Here is a 14,965-nt window from a genome sequence, read left to right as displayed (position 1 = left end):
TAGTTGAGTGCATCTACCTTTCACCATGCTGCGTCCGCAGTCCAGTCAGCCTCTTAATCACAACTGGAGTTCACTTTATTAACATTTATATTTTTATAATTAACGTCAGCGGCCTGCGCTGCACTCTTTAGATCACCAGCAAAGCTGTGACAAGAGAGCACGGTTGGCACTGACACACATCATAGCGCTTCAAAACACAAAATTCACCTAAAGGAGTGGGGGGGGGGGGGGGGGAGGCAGGCCAGCTTAATGGCTACAGAAACTAAGGATGGAAAACCATGCAGCAGCCAAACTCACCGTTTCAGGACCAGGTTGAGGAGATAAGCGACAGCGGCCAGTGACTCAGGGGACTCCACTGCCTCGAGCGTGGTCATCTGAGAAAGACACAGGAGATGAGCGGCTAACTACAACCCGGACTCTGGTCATACCAGAAATCAGTTCTTCTTCTTTCTAAGGTGCCAGTGACTGCAGATTTCACCAGCAAGCTTCCTACGTGCAGAGTAAATGCAGTAAGAGAAATGCTAAAGCAATGGGGGCCCTGTATGTACAAAGGGGACAATAAAGGTATCCAGTCATTTTCTGGACATCCCAGGGCTCGACATTATGAGGCAATCCCAGATACCAGCAACAGGCAGCTGCGCTTACTGAATTGCACCATTCTGCTGCATGGCTACTGGCCTTCCGGCCACCTGCAGCTGAACCAATTTGAGGAATTAAAGATTAGGGCATGGAATCAATCTGTCCAACAAAACAAACAGCTCGCTCACCAGTGCCGCAAAGTACTCAGTCTCCGTCTCCGCCCCTCCTTGGGAGCGGATCACCTCTGTAACCGCAGCCAGCACCGCACAGATCTGCAAAGAGAGAGAGTGTGACTGAATATATATCTGTGCCACTCGGGAAAGCCTCAGGTTAAACAGCACTCTGCATTGCCGAGGCTCCAAAAATCACATCAAACAGCTTTCCCACCAAGGAACACAGGGACCGGACATGAAAGGTTCTGCTCAGGAACCGCAAGACTGCCCCCTGCCAGGGCAGCAACAAATGTGGAATAAAAGTCCATGAAAATGATTCCTAGCACAGGAGGGGTCAGAAGCTTTTCCTTGCTACCAATTTTTCCGGTCACTATAAACCTTTAATCCCTGAAGCAGGAGCACTGGCAGGCAATATTATCTATGGCCGCAGACCATGTGAGACAAAAGTATACTGGGAGGAAAACACTAGAACTTGACATATCGTACAGCAGTTAATGACTCTAAAAAGAATTATTACACATCAAGTATCTAAGCATCAAACAACAATCCAAAAACTCTAATTTAGTGAAATCCATTACCAACCCCAATAACAACTCAACCCAATATCCTAATGCTAGCTCCAAAACCGAACTCTGCAATTTATTTGGCAAATTCTTTGAATAAAAAATCCAAACCATCATTGCCACATTTCCCACCATAAACCCAACACCTACACCTCCGGTAATAACACAATCCTGGGAATTGTTTGAAACTGTTGCCAGCACCGAAATTATAAATATTTCCAAACTGAAACCTTCCACTCATCCCCTCTCACCTTGCCCTTTCAAGTCTTTTCAAAACAACTAAGGAAAATATTGCACTTCCAATAGCTAACAGTCAATTCCTGTCTCATCAATGGCCACCTACCAGATAACCTAAAAACTGCTGCTCTAACTCCCATTCCAAAGAATCACAATGCTAACCCATATTTTGTTGACTTCCGACCCATTTCCTCACTTCCATTTCTTGCCAAAATTCTAGAATCTGTAGTCTTAAAACAGTTAACATCCTTCCTCGATCAGCAATCCCTACCTAATCAATACCAATTTGGTTTCAGGCCGCACTAGAGTACTGAAATACTACTAGTTTCCAGCTCAGATACCATTCTTTGCCATTTTTCTAGATCTCTCAGCAGCATTTGACACCATTAATCATCAAATCCTATGAACCCGACTATCCCATATAGGCATCTCCGGAACAGTCTTTAACTGGTTCAAATCTTATCTATCCAACCGATTTCAACAAATTTTCATCAATTGTAATCATTCCACTTCATTTGCACTAAAAACTGGAATTCCCCAGGTTCTGCCCTTTCAGCCGCATTATTCAATATCTATCGCACTCCAATTTCTTAACAGTTAGCCACACTTGGTCTAACGTACAGAATCTATGCAGATGATAACAATTCTTCTTCCCCACCAAACCTGGCAAGATACATCAAAATTCCTCTCCTTATGCCTCAGAACAATCAAAAGCTGGCTAACATACAATAAAGTCTAAATCTCAATAAAACATAAATACTTGTTCTAGGAAATCCTCGCTTCGAAAGCATCCCCTCTTTCATTCAACATGACAACTGTACAATACATATAGTCAGATACATAACTTATTATTATTATTTATTATTTTTTTTTATATACCGACATTCATCTCAATTGAGATATCACACCGGTTTACATTCAGGTACTGTAGGTATTTCTCTATCCCCAGAGGGCTTACAATCTAAGTTTTTGTACCTGAGGCAATGTAGGGTAAAGTGACTTGCCCAAGGTCACAAGGAGTGACAGCGGGACTTGAACCTTGGTCTCCTGGTTCATAGTCCACTGCTCTAATCACTAGGCTATTCCTCCTCCCTTAGGAATTATCCGAGACACAAAACTGAACCTTAACTCACACAACAAAACTTTCTTTAGAAATTCTGTCTTGAAAATAAAGCTACTGAGACATGTAAATCCATTATTTGATCCGGTTCATTTCCGCACAATTGTACAATCACTAATTCTCTCCGGCATTGATTATTGCAACTCTTTGCTATTAGGCCTACCACAAATCACTACTTGCCCATTACAGTTCCTACAAAACTCAGCAACACGACTTATACATATACTTATACCAAATTCCAAGAACACATTTCCCCGGTCCTTCACAAACTTCACTGGCTGCCTGTTAAGTGGCGTACACAATTTAAAACCCAGATGATTCTTCACACGATTATCTACAGTAGCACTTCCTGGCTTTCTGCTTCTCTTCACTTATACACCCCATGTAGGAATCTCCACTCAAAAAACAAACTCCTACTTCAAGTCCCATCACCAAAAACTACTAGTATCCACCAGAGAACATGCATTCTCAATTGCTGGACCCATATTCTGGAACTCAATCCCACCAGAAATCCGTTTAATCTCAGATAAAAATCTGTTCAAGAAAGCCATCAAACACTCTCTCTTTATTCAGGCCTTTCCCAATCTATGCCAAACTTCACAAGCTAATTAGTTATATCTTAGTTTAGCTTTCAATTATTTATTGTTTGAAGCCTGCATGTATTTTTATTTCCTTTTAAAGATATGTTTATTATTTTAATTATATTATTTAAATGATTTATGTACGTTAAATTGTAACCCGCCCTGAACTTGGGAGGGGCGGGATATAAATACTTTTAAACAAATAAATAAATAGTAACAAGAATACAGTTTCAGGCCGCTAGAGGAGGGATTCGCCAGCACCTCACAATGTGGTGCCCAACTCCAGGCGGCAGGTGCCAGATGCAGTTTATTACACTGAAAGCCAAGAATCACATCCTTATGTACCGCTGTTTAGCCTTAGTGTGATCCTGTGGCTCCTAGCGGTACTAACTTGAAGCTTGAGAAACAATTGAAAGCGAGAAGCTGCAAATCAGAAAAGGGAACTCCATATTCCAAATCCCTTAATAATCAGAAACTGAAAACATACTGCTAACTACGGTCACTCACAGGAAAAACAAAATCTCTTTCCTGTGCCTGGCTACTGAAAGGTATGCTTTCTGCAGCAGCTTAGCATAATAATGCATACAAAATATTGGTCAGAGCTGAACACTGCTAGACTTTGAAAAATCTCTTTACAATGGCCATAATGCACTGCAAGCGACTTGCTGTAGTGAAATATCAGCACATCTCAAGCAGCCAAAGCAACTGGGCAATGCAGATACTCATCATATTCCTTAAATAAAACATCCAACGCAACGCAGTAGTATGAGGGCAGCAGCTCCAAACCCTCTTCAATTCAGCACCTGCTCAAGAGCCAAATGAAAGCAAATCTTAATTCACATTGAAGATTAGTTCACACAGGTTCCCCAGTTCAACAAACCTTTGAAAATAAAGAAGCAAATTAATGATGTATCACGTGCATCATGCATGGAGCAAAAGGACAGAGCAGCATTTCCCTGTTCCATACTTAGCATAAATGACTACAAGAAGACAATGTGTAGTACTGATTTATCTACATGGAAAGAGAATTCTTTCAAAGTCATCACAAATGCTTATGTTACCTCTTTGTGCGCAGCAGAGTTGGACTCCCAGAACCTCTGTACTTTGCTAAAGGTGACATTGGTGCAGTCAGACAGGCCACTCAAGAAGGTGCCACCAGATTTTTCAGTTAATGCCAATCCATTTTCCTCTTCCTCCTCCATGTTGAGCTGAGATCCTTCTGCCTTGCTCTCCAAGGATAAAGACCCCGACTGCAGGTCATTGTGAAGCTTCAGAGCATCTACTGTCAAATCGCTCTTTCCTGAAAGGCAGATTTACATCAAAACAACCACCGAAGCCCATACAGCTCATTAGAATCACCTTTAAAATGTCTTTTTAACAGCAAGACAGATTCCTAAAAAGAGCAGTTTTCATACCCTACCCAAATGGCCATAGCCATGCAACACTGCCTTTCACGTGTGATGACTACGTCTGTGAATCATTTTAGTATGCTGCTGTACGATACATATAAAAGACACTGTAAGCTCCACTGAACACATACTATCTAGTAAAAACACAAACAGGATGCTTCATGAAAAGTATTGTAGTAGAAACAGAGAAAAGTGATGGCAGAAAAAGACCATATGGCCTATTTAGTCTGTCCTTCCACCCAACTAATTTAGCTTTACAATTCCCATCACTCCCTCAGAGATCCTTTGAGTTTATCCCATGATTTCTTGGGATCCGATACTGTCCTTGTCTCCACCATCTCCACAGGGAGGCTGTTCCATGCATCCACCAACCTGTCTATAAAGAAATATTTCCTTAGATCACTCCCAAGTCTACCCTCTTTCACCAACATCCCATTCTAGAGCCTCTTTTCCTTTGAAAGAGGCTCACCACCTGTGCATGGAAACCTTTTGAGATATTTGAATGTCTCTATCATATATCGCCTATCTCGCCTTTCCTCCAAGGTGTACATGTTTAGATCTTTAAGTCTATCCCCATATGCTTTAGAAGGAAGGCCACTGACCATTTTAGTAGCCTCCCTCTGGACCGACTCCAACCGGTTTATAAGAAAATGGGTTCTTACCTGTTAATTTTTATTCCTGTAGTACCATGGAACAGTCCAGACTTGGGTTATGCCTCCCTTCCAGCAGATGGAGACAGAGAAAAAATTGAAGGGCACCCTCACTTAACCTGGTGTGCCTCCTGCATCCCTTCAGTATATAGATTATCCAAGCAGAATAATGGTTAACCGTAACAGAAACGAATCAAGCAATGACAGAACTGCAATAATAAACGTATAACATGAAAAGCAACCTGTATTGTTCTTAGTGTGCTGCAATAAAAACCTGAATATGCGCGCGCGGACTCTTGAAATACCCACACCCAATCCTACCCACTCCTAATCCTAGGGCGGGTGTCTGGACTGATCCGTGGTACTTCAGGAATGAAAATTAACAGGTAAGAACCGATTTTCTTTTCCCTGTCCGTACCCAGATCAGTCCAGACTGTGGGATGTACCAAAGCTTCCCTAAACTGGGTGGGACCTTGCGAGTCCCGTGCGCAGACCACCACTGCCAAAATTGCAGCTTTCTGGAGCCTGAACGTCGCATTGTCTAACAGAACACGGACCGCCTGATTGCGTAGACACGGGAGAAAGTGTTGCAAATGTGTGGAGTGTCTTCCAAGTAGCAGCTCTACAAATCTCTTGTGGCGACACCAATTGACATTCAGCCCAAGAAGCCGCTTGAGAGCGAATAGAATGGGCTTTCAGGCCCACAGGAACGGGTCAATCTTTACAAGTGTACACGGACAAAAATGGCCTCTTTCAACCAGCATGCAATCATTGGCTTAGAAGCTTTCCGACCTCTCCTGGGACCGCTCCAAAAAGGACAAATAAATGATCTAACAGTCTGAAAGAATTTGTGACTTCCAAATAGTGTAACAGAGCTCATCAGACATCTAAATGACAAAGCTCTCTTGCGTGTGGGACGTCATCCGATAAATTAGGAAAGGCCGGAAGTTCAACTGACTGACTTAAATGAAAAGATGAGACCACCTTTGGCAAAAAGGACAGGACTGTTCAAAGAGAAACTCCCGAATCAGATATTCTCAAAAAGGGTTCTCTGCAAGAAAGAGCCTGTAATTCAGAAACTCTGTAAGCTGAGCAGATAGCCACCAAAAACCACTGTTTTCAACATGAGGTCCTTTAACATCACCTTTTTAAATGGGTTCAAATGGCCGATCGCACAAGATGCGAAGTACCAAATTAAGACTCCACGATGGACATACAGGATGGACAGGATGCTTCAAGTGCCTTACTCCTCTGAGGAAATGCACCACATCCGGATAAGACGCTACCGAGCTGCCAACCAGAGTGCCTAGGGCTGCTACGTGTACCCGGAGGGAATTAAAAGACAAGCCCTTGGCTAAGCCATTTCGCAAAAAACTTAACATCTGAGCAATAGAAGCGTGTTTGTGAAGAATCTCTCGCTCACGACACCACATCTCAAAGACTCTCCACACCCTGACATATGAAAGAGGAAGACATTTTTCTGGCTTGCAGCAGCATAGTGATAACCTCCTCCGAATATCCTTTCTTTCTCAATCTCCTCCTTTCAAAAGCTAGGGCACTAGACAAAAGTGATCTGCCTGGTCGAAAAATATAGGACATTGACGAAGAAGATATGGAAGATTTCAGAGTCGTAGTGGCCCATCCACTGCCAGATTGACTAGATCTGCGAACCACAGACGTCAGGGCCATTCTGGAGCCACTAGAATCACGCTCCCCGGGTGAGCTTCTATCCTGCGAAGAACTTTGCCAAGGAGGGATCATGTACAGGAGAACTGAAGTCGGCCAGGAAAGTACCAGCGCATCGACCCCCCTCTGCGCCTGAAGAAGCAAGGATCCTTGGCATTGTCACGCGTTGCCATCAAGTTCATGTGGGGAGTTCCCCACCTGTGGGAAATCAGATCCATTGCTTGGTCCGAAAGCTCCCACTCTCCTGGATCTATATGCTTCCGACTTAGGAAGTCCGCTTGTATGTTGTCCTTCCCGGCAATGTGAGATGCCACTAGCAGCGCAAGATTTTCTTCCGCCCAAGCCATGAACTGTTCCACCTTGTCGGCTATGGCTTGACTTCTAGTGCCTCCTTGACGGTTGATGTAGGCCACCGTCGTCGCATTGTTGGACAGAACACGGACCGCCTGATTGCGTAGACACGGGAGAAAGTGTTGCAAAGCCAGTCGAACCGCTTTGGTTCCCAAATGATTGATCGACCAGCTGCCCTGAACTGAATGAGACTGGCAGAATTCACCAGGGGAAGATCCTGTCAGACAAATCTGATTGACTTTTTTGACTGGGTAACCAAGGAATTGGATCAAGGAAGAGCGCTCGATGTCATCTACTTGGATTTCAGCAAAGCTTTTGATACGGTTCCGCACAGGATACTGGTGAATAAAATGAGAAGCTTAGGAGTGAGTGCCAATGTGGTGGCCTGAATTGCAAACTGGTTGACGGACAGAAGACAATGTGTGATGGTAAATGGAACTCTCTCTGAAGAGAGAGCAGTTTTAAGTGGTGTACCGCAAGGATCGGTGTTGGGACCAGTCCTGTTCAATATCTTTGTGAGCGACATTGCGGACGGGATAGAAGGTAAGGTTTGTCTTTTTGCGGACGACACTAAGATCTGCAACAGAGTGGACACGCCGGAAGGAGTGGAGAGAATGAGACGGGATTTAAGGAAGCTGGAAGAGTGGTCGAAGATATGGCAGCTGAGATTCAATGCCAAGAAGTGCAAAGTCATGCATATGGGGAGTGGAAATCCAAATGAACTGTATTCGATGGGGAGGGAAGGCTGATGTGCACGGAGCAGGGAGACCTTGGGGTGATAGTGTCTAATGATCTGAAGTCGGCGAAACAATGTGACAAGGCGATAGCAAAAGCCAGAAGAATGCTGGGCTGCATAGAGAGAGGAATATCGAGTAAGAAAAGGGAAGTGATTATCCCCTTGTACAGGTCTTTGGTGAGGCCTCACCTGGAGTACTGTGGTCAGTTCTGGAGACCGTATCTACAAAGAGACAGAGACAAGATGGAAGCGGTACAGAGAAGGGCAACCAGAAAGGTGGAGGGTCTTCATTGAATGACTTATGAGGAGAGACTGAAGAATCTAAATATGTACACCCTGGAAGAAAGGAGGAGCAGGGATGAAATGATTCAAACTTTCAGATACTTGAAAGGTTTTAACGATCCAAAGACAACGACAAACCTTTTCAGTCAGAAACAAATCAGCAGAACCAGGGGTCACGAGCTGAAGCTCCAAGGAGGAAGACTCAGAACCAATGTCAGGAAGTATTTCTTCACAGAGAGGGTGGTGGATGCCTGGAATGCCCTTCCGGAGGAAGTGGTGAAGACCAGAACTGTGAAGGACTTCAAAGGGACGTGGGATAAACACTGAGGATCCATCAAGTCTAGAGGACGTGAATGAAGAGGGGGTGGCTCGTGGGAATGAAGGCTACTTCCTGGAGATAATACCCTTATTCAATATACATACACACGGTTAATGCGACTCCAACATTGCTCTAAGCTTCAACGGTAAGAGGAAATGTGGAAAAAAAAAAAAGATTTGCATTCACAAAAAAGCAGGGTGTAGCTGGCTTGTTATGGCGGTTACTACCCCCAAACCAAATAAGCCTGATACTTTACTTTCAACGCATATCTAGCATAGCTCTCTGCTTCAACGGCAGGGGAGAAAGTCTGTTACTTCACTTTCAACGCATATCCAGCATAGCTCTCTGCTTCAACGGCAGGGGAGAAAATCTGATACTTCACTTTCAACGCATATCCAGCATAGCTCTCCGCTTCAACGGCAGGGGGAATGTAGAAAAGAGGATCTATATATAGACAACAACCAACAAGGACTGAATTACATAGGCAGGTAAACAAAAGCATGGGTGTAGCTTGCTTATTGCGGCGGTTTCTACCCCTAACTAAGCTACATATTCACTTAGATGCAGTTCCAACACTGCTCTCTACATTAATGGTGGGGTAGAAGGGAAATAGAACTAAAAGGTACTAAGAGCCAAGCATAACAAGTAATGAGGGGAAAAAAATAAAAAAAGTGCATAGCTTGCTGGGCAGACTGGATAGGCCGTTTGGTCTTCTTCTGCTGTCATTTCTATTTTTCTATGTTTCTATAATCCAGCTCTCTGGACACCCAAATGGTTCAAGATGGTTAAAATCAAACCACACACTGAGAAACGTCAAAGTGTTCAAAAAAAGGAAAGTGCCACTACATCCTACCCAAAGGTAGGCTGAGCAACTCTGTGAACCTTACCTTGTCCCTAAAACTTCAAATGTAGACGTCAGACAGCGGAGGTATATATACACCCGATTTCCTGATGAGTTTCCTTTAAGCATTATTTTTGTTCTTAGTGTAAATTAACAGCAACACAAATGACAGACTTACACGTTTAAGATTTATGAAAAGAAACACAGGCCAAATGTCCTAGAAATAAAACTCCAGGACAACCTGAGCCAGAGAGATGACAAGGTCCTAGTTCAGACCGCACCCTCTTACACTTAGGAGATTAACTGAAATATTAAAAGTAGCAGAAGCACCTCTAGTGGGTGAATAACAGAGCCTCAATTAATCTCAACTGGGATCAACTTCAAAAAAGCGTATGTAAAACTCAACCATGATGGAAGTAACTACGTAAAACTTCTATACTTTAATGACCCCTTGCCTTGCCCATCGTATCCTATTACTCATTCACAGTATGGCTTTGCTAGTCATTAGAATCCTAGAAAACTATAAAAAGATGTGCTCTTTTGTCGATTTGCTGTGTAAATACATAGAATGTATCTATTCTCTTGCTAGAAGAGATCGATTGCGAGCAAGAGCTTAGTCCGTGTGCAAATGATTGCTTCTATTATTTGCGGTCGGGATCCCAATGTACTAAAGAGCTCATCCCATTGTGTCTAGGGAAAACATGCTCAGCACAGCTGACTCTCCAATGCAGAGACCCCAAGGGGCGCGGTGATCAGAGGATCCCGGAGCGGCTCTCCATTCCCTGTCTCTAGAGGCACGAGCTGACATCCAGGGCTGGCCTAGCTACTACAGCCCCAATCCCTCCTTACCTGCAGGCCGGCTGAAGAAGCGGCTACGGGCGGCTTCCCGGTGCCGGCGAACCTGCGGGTTAGAATCGCTGCTGTGTCCTTTCCGCCAGCGCTTCAGCTTCCCGGCAACGCCGGAGCGCACTCTGCCGGCCTTTCCCATTGCAACGGCAACGAGACCGAACTCAGAGCACCGCAAAGCCGTGCCACGCTGAATTCACGTGCAACTCTTACCACGCCCCCTCATACATCACTTCCGCCCCCATCCTAGAGTTCCTCCACTGGAAAGAGGGATCTTGGCGGCGCTGTGGCAGTCTTGCTGCCCCTAGCGGACAAGCTATGTAATGCAACCCCACAGAAAAACTGAAGTTAGTATCCCTGTCTCTCTAGGTCATGGGCTAACCCCACATCATTCCAAAAGTGTGAATTTAGCAGAACTTTTTGAAAAAGTGTATGCAAGTTTTTGGAATGAGTTGAGCTAGCTAGCTAGCTAGCTAGCTAGCTCAACTCAACTCAACTCAACTCAACTCAACTAGCTAGCTAGCTCAGCTCAACTCATATTTATTTATTTATTTAAAGGATTTTTATATACCGGGGCACGTTAGAAACATCACCTCGGTTCACAGTGTAACATAACTTAGCAACAAGCTTTACAATAGTTTAATGTCTAACAGAGATAAATCTAAGAGGGTAGGCAGAGATATAATATAGGAGAAATTCGTGTTTTTAGATAAAGCAATTAATCAAAGGAGTCTAATTATTAACTTTTAACAAGTAAAGATATGTCTAACTAAGAACTATTAACATGAGAAAGGGAATATAAGCGGGAAGGGCTTGGGAGGGGGAAATCAGAGAGGGTGGATGAGAAGGACATGGATGGGATGGGATGCAGGGGACAGGGATGTAGGAGGAGGCGGGAATGAGAAGGAGGGTAGCTGAAGTAGAAATATTAACGTGAATCAGTCGGACAGGGTGACTGAATTAGAGCTATGCTCTAATTATAGCCCATGTAAAAGATTTCCCTTTTAAAACCTCAAAAAATATCCAGAGCCAGAGTTGGGATTTTGGCACCTATAGGCATTCCCAACAGGGAGTGGGAGGCACCTGCCCAGGTCCTCCCCTTCTGTCTCTCTTTCTCTATCCCTTTGCCTCCTCTCCACTGCTGAGCCTGTGGCAGCAATGGAAATAAGTTAACACTGGCCCTTTGGTGGATCTGCTCCTCCTCCATAAGGTCTTGCTGTTATTAAGGAAACCCATACGGGGCTGAGAGGAAGGCTACTGCAGGGCCTGTGAGCATACATTTGCTTACAGACTCAATGTTAACATATTTCCATTGCTGCCACAAGGAAGGTGAAGGAGAGGAGGGGCATAGCACCATCTGGATCCCCGCTGGGGTGCTTCAACCTCTGGCTAGCGCTGAAGATGGGGTTGACATACCTGAGAAATTTTGTGTTGTGGTCACCCGCAATTGCTGTTGACTATCAGAGTGGGGGAATGCATACCAACTTTCTCTTCCACCCTTCCCCCTCCCCTGCTAAAATCCATATTCTCTCTCTTCCCTGCAGGATAACTCCAGCACTTTATCCCCTTCCCCCAAGCCTGACCCCAGCACTCTTCCCATTCACCCCTCTCTGATCCTAATACTCTCCTTCCCCCCTATAAATCACTCACAACCCCTTGACTTGTACTCTGAAGTGTCTCCTTCTTCTCCCCCACTTTGATCTCTGCTGAGTATCAAGTCCTGAAATCACAGACAGCTGCACACTGAGCTATGTATGCTGCAGCTCCTTCTTCCCTGTTTCTTCCCACATTGACACAGGAGAGGAGGGGATGAAGCCAGAACTGAAAATAATTGTGCTGCTCTCTTTTCAGCCCTTCTCCTCTGGTTTCCTCTCACATGCTGCTTGCAGTGTCTGCTGCAACCTCATCTTCTCCGCTCCTGAATCAGGATGGAAGGGGATGAGAGGCTGGAGAAGACATAGCAGAGCAGAAACTAATTTCTCTTCTGCCTTTTCCAGCCCCTCCCATTCTATTCTTTCACACTGCCTGAAGGGAAGTGCCTGAAGCACTAATCAGCAGTTCCCAGATATGGGGACCTGATGGCACCTTCAAAATGTAGAGCTGGAAGCATCTGCCTGTGTTGCCTATGCATAAATCCAAGCCTGGATCTACCCTTAGGCAAGGGATATGCTAGTTCAAAATACTTGCAATCTTTGTATCCACTTTTCTGCCCAATTTTTGTTCTTCTTTAAATCTTATGCTATCTCTGTAACCATATGCCACATTTTTCAGTGTTTGTGCTATTTGATAATCTACTGTCTTTCTGTACCCAGTATGGATTAGCCATTTGAAATTAATACTTTTAATATCTTTCTTGTTTTTCCTGTACTGTAAATCTGAATTTAGTATGACAGGTGACTCATGTGATCAAAACTTCTTCCCTTTTAGTTATTTTCCCTGGGTCATGGTCCCAGTAGTTGTTTGGTACCAGGATGTTTGGGTTTGGGATTTTTTTTAAGTCCCTACTGACCTGAGCTGGATTTGAACTCGTGACCTACAGACAGGGCTGTTGCAAAGGGTAGGCAATGGGAGGGGGGCACCAAGAGATAATTGCAGCAGTGGTATGGGGAGGACAGAGGACCACACTCTCCCCCTCCTTAAATTCCCCTCACTCTTGGAGGTGCCCACACACTCCCCAGGCTGTCCAATAGTGACTAAGCTTGTGCCAATGTGAGGGCAACAACGGGAGCTAACCTATGCAGCCAGCTGGAAAGAGTAAATGCCACCGGGTTGGGGGTAGGGGTGGGAGGGAGCGATAACAGCAGCCCTTGCCAATGGGTGCCATTTTCTCAGCCAAATACCTGCCTAAAGATGAAAGACTCTGTGACACTGGAAATTAATCTCTTAGATGACTAAGATTATTCTCAACCAAGGCCTGCACTATGCAGACTTTAAGGGAAATGAAAGGAAAAGTTCCCAATCTCTCAACTCCAAGCTAAAAAAAACATTCAACACAGACACAAGGGCAATCTGCTAATATGCAAGCAGGAATAAACCATTGCAGCAACCTCCCATGGGGGTGCTATGGCAAAGATGGTACATTCCTCTACACTGCATGACCTTGCAACTAGGCCACACTCCTTAGTAGGGATTCCAGTGGGGCCCTACATCAGCATGGCTGTTGCCCAAACATTTAGCCTTTTAGATCCCCGTAGCCTTTCTAGACAATTGCCAGCTCGGTTAATACAAGAAGTGCAGTGCCAGACACTAGGACTTCTGGTTATTACTGTATTTGCTGCCTGCTAGACTGACTCAGATGTTAGTTAATTCTGTCATCACAGGTTGCCAGACAGACCCGGTTGCAGGATTGCCTGTGTTTTTTACTAGGACGTCTAACAGTTCATATTACCTACTTTGGCATTTATTCTGGAAAACCCAACTCTCATTGAATCAATTTGGTAGAACGCTTTAAATGCGCTGTTAAGTTGTGCTTTCGCTTTCTCTTCATTCTTTTTACATCTAAGGATTCTCTGTGTTAACCTCCATTGCCCACTCTGGGAGGGTGATCCACACCAACTACCATACTTTTCAGGTATTTGAATCTTTCTGTCATATTTCCCCTTCTCTCCTTTCCTTTAGGGTATACCTTGTTACACTTTTTTGTGTACATATCTTTCAATATATGCACATCAGAGAAGGGAAAGTGTGAGGGAGTATATAGAAAACTCCCTCAGATTACCTTAAATGACTGGGTACAGCTGTCTCACCCAGCCCTCCTTAAAATCCAGACCCACTGGGAGTCCTATGTGAAGGGAGGAGCTATTCAATGGAGTTTGAGAACTCAAAGCCTATAAGGGTTAAAGAGGCCCTGAAGAACAGGCAGAGATCCACTATATGCCAAGTCTTATTCTGTTTAAGGATTATATGTTACCTAAAGTTAAGGTGAACTCCACTGATTGTTTTGATTTTGGTTTTTCCACTGTAAATAAACTGCACCTAAGGAACAACCAGAATCTACCTCCTTATTTCTCTGGCTGTTTCCAAATTGCTATTGCCCAAGTTACCACATATGGTGGCAGTTATGGGATCTCTTGCCTAAGCAAGAAGCATAGGCAAGAGCCTACAGCTGCAGCAGTATTAAAAAAAAAAAACCCTGCAGAGTTTTGTTTTTTTTCTCTTTTTCCTGGTGCCTCCCAGTTCCTCCCAGCCAGCCTTCAGAAACAGGCCGAGAGTGTTATCCCCATCTGTGTAGTCAGGGGTCAAGCAATGAGTAAGGACCGGATAGGCAGCAGGTTTGGTTTTTTGTTTTTATTTCCCTCTCCTTTCCCTAAAGAGTTACTATTTTGGAGGCAGCGCGGTAAGCAAGTTAGATGGAGCAAGTAATCAAGGTACTTGCTACAGGGCAGCAACAATTACAGAATGCCCTGCAAATGCAAACTGAACAGCAGCAGGCATTGCAAGAGCAGGTGGTGCAGAGGGATACGGTGCTCACCCAGATAGCACAAGCTGTGCAAACTGTTGTAAACAGTCTCCCTCCCATGTCACCGACTCTACATAAGATGACCCAAGGAGAAGACCATGATGGTTTCCTGAAAAACTTTGAATACACAGCA

At 44.4% G+C, this 14,965-nt stretch overlaps 1 protein-coding gene across 2 annotated transcripts in view; it reads right to left on the bottom strand.

Annotated features, from left to right (window-relative positions):
- RRP12 (ribosomal RNA processing 12 homolog) overlaps positions 1-10,607 on the bottom strand; it is a 147,915-nt gene extending 137,308 nt beyond the window's left edge. For both annotated transcript variants that reach the window (XM_029610169.1, XM_029610170.1), the window contains exons 1-4: positions 10,377-10,607; positions 4,315-4,553; positions 768-851; positions 298-374 (exon numbers count right to left, since the gene is read on the bottom strand). In XM_029610169.1, the coding sequence (XP_029466029.1) occupies positions 298-374; positions 768-851; positions 4,315-4,553; positions 10,377-10,515 (539 nt within the window). In that variant the 5' untranslated portion in view covers positions 10,516-10,607. The remainder of the gene's footprint in view (positions 1-297; positions 375-767; positions 852-4,314; positions 4,554-10,376) is intronic.
- Positions 10,608-14,965: the final 4,358 nt, after the last annotated feature.

The sequence above is a fragment of the Rhinatrema bivittatum genome, chromosome 7 (genome assembly GCF_901001135.1).
Source record: "Rhinatrema bivittatum chromosome 7, aRhiBiv1.1, whole genome shotgun sequence".
In the NCBI taxonomy this organism is placed as follows: Eukaryota; Metazoa; Chordata; class Amphibia; order Gymnophiona; family Rhinatrematidae; genus Rhinatrema; species Rhinatrema bivittatum.
This window is presented reverse-complemented; position numbering and strand designations above follow the sequence as displayed.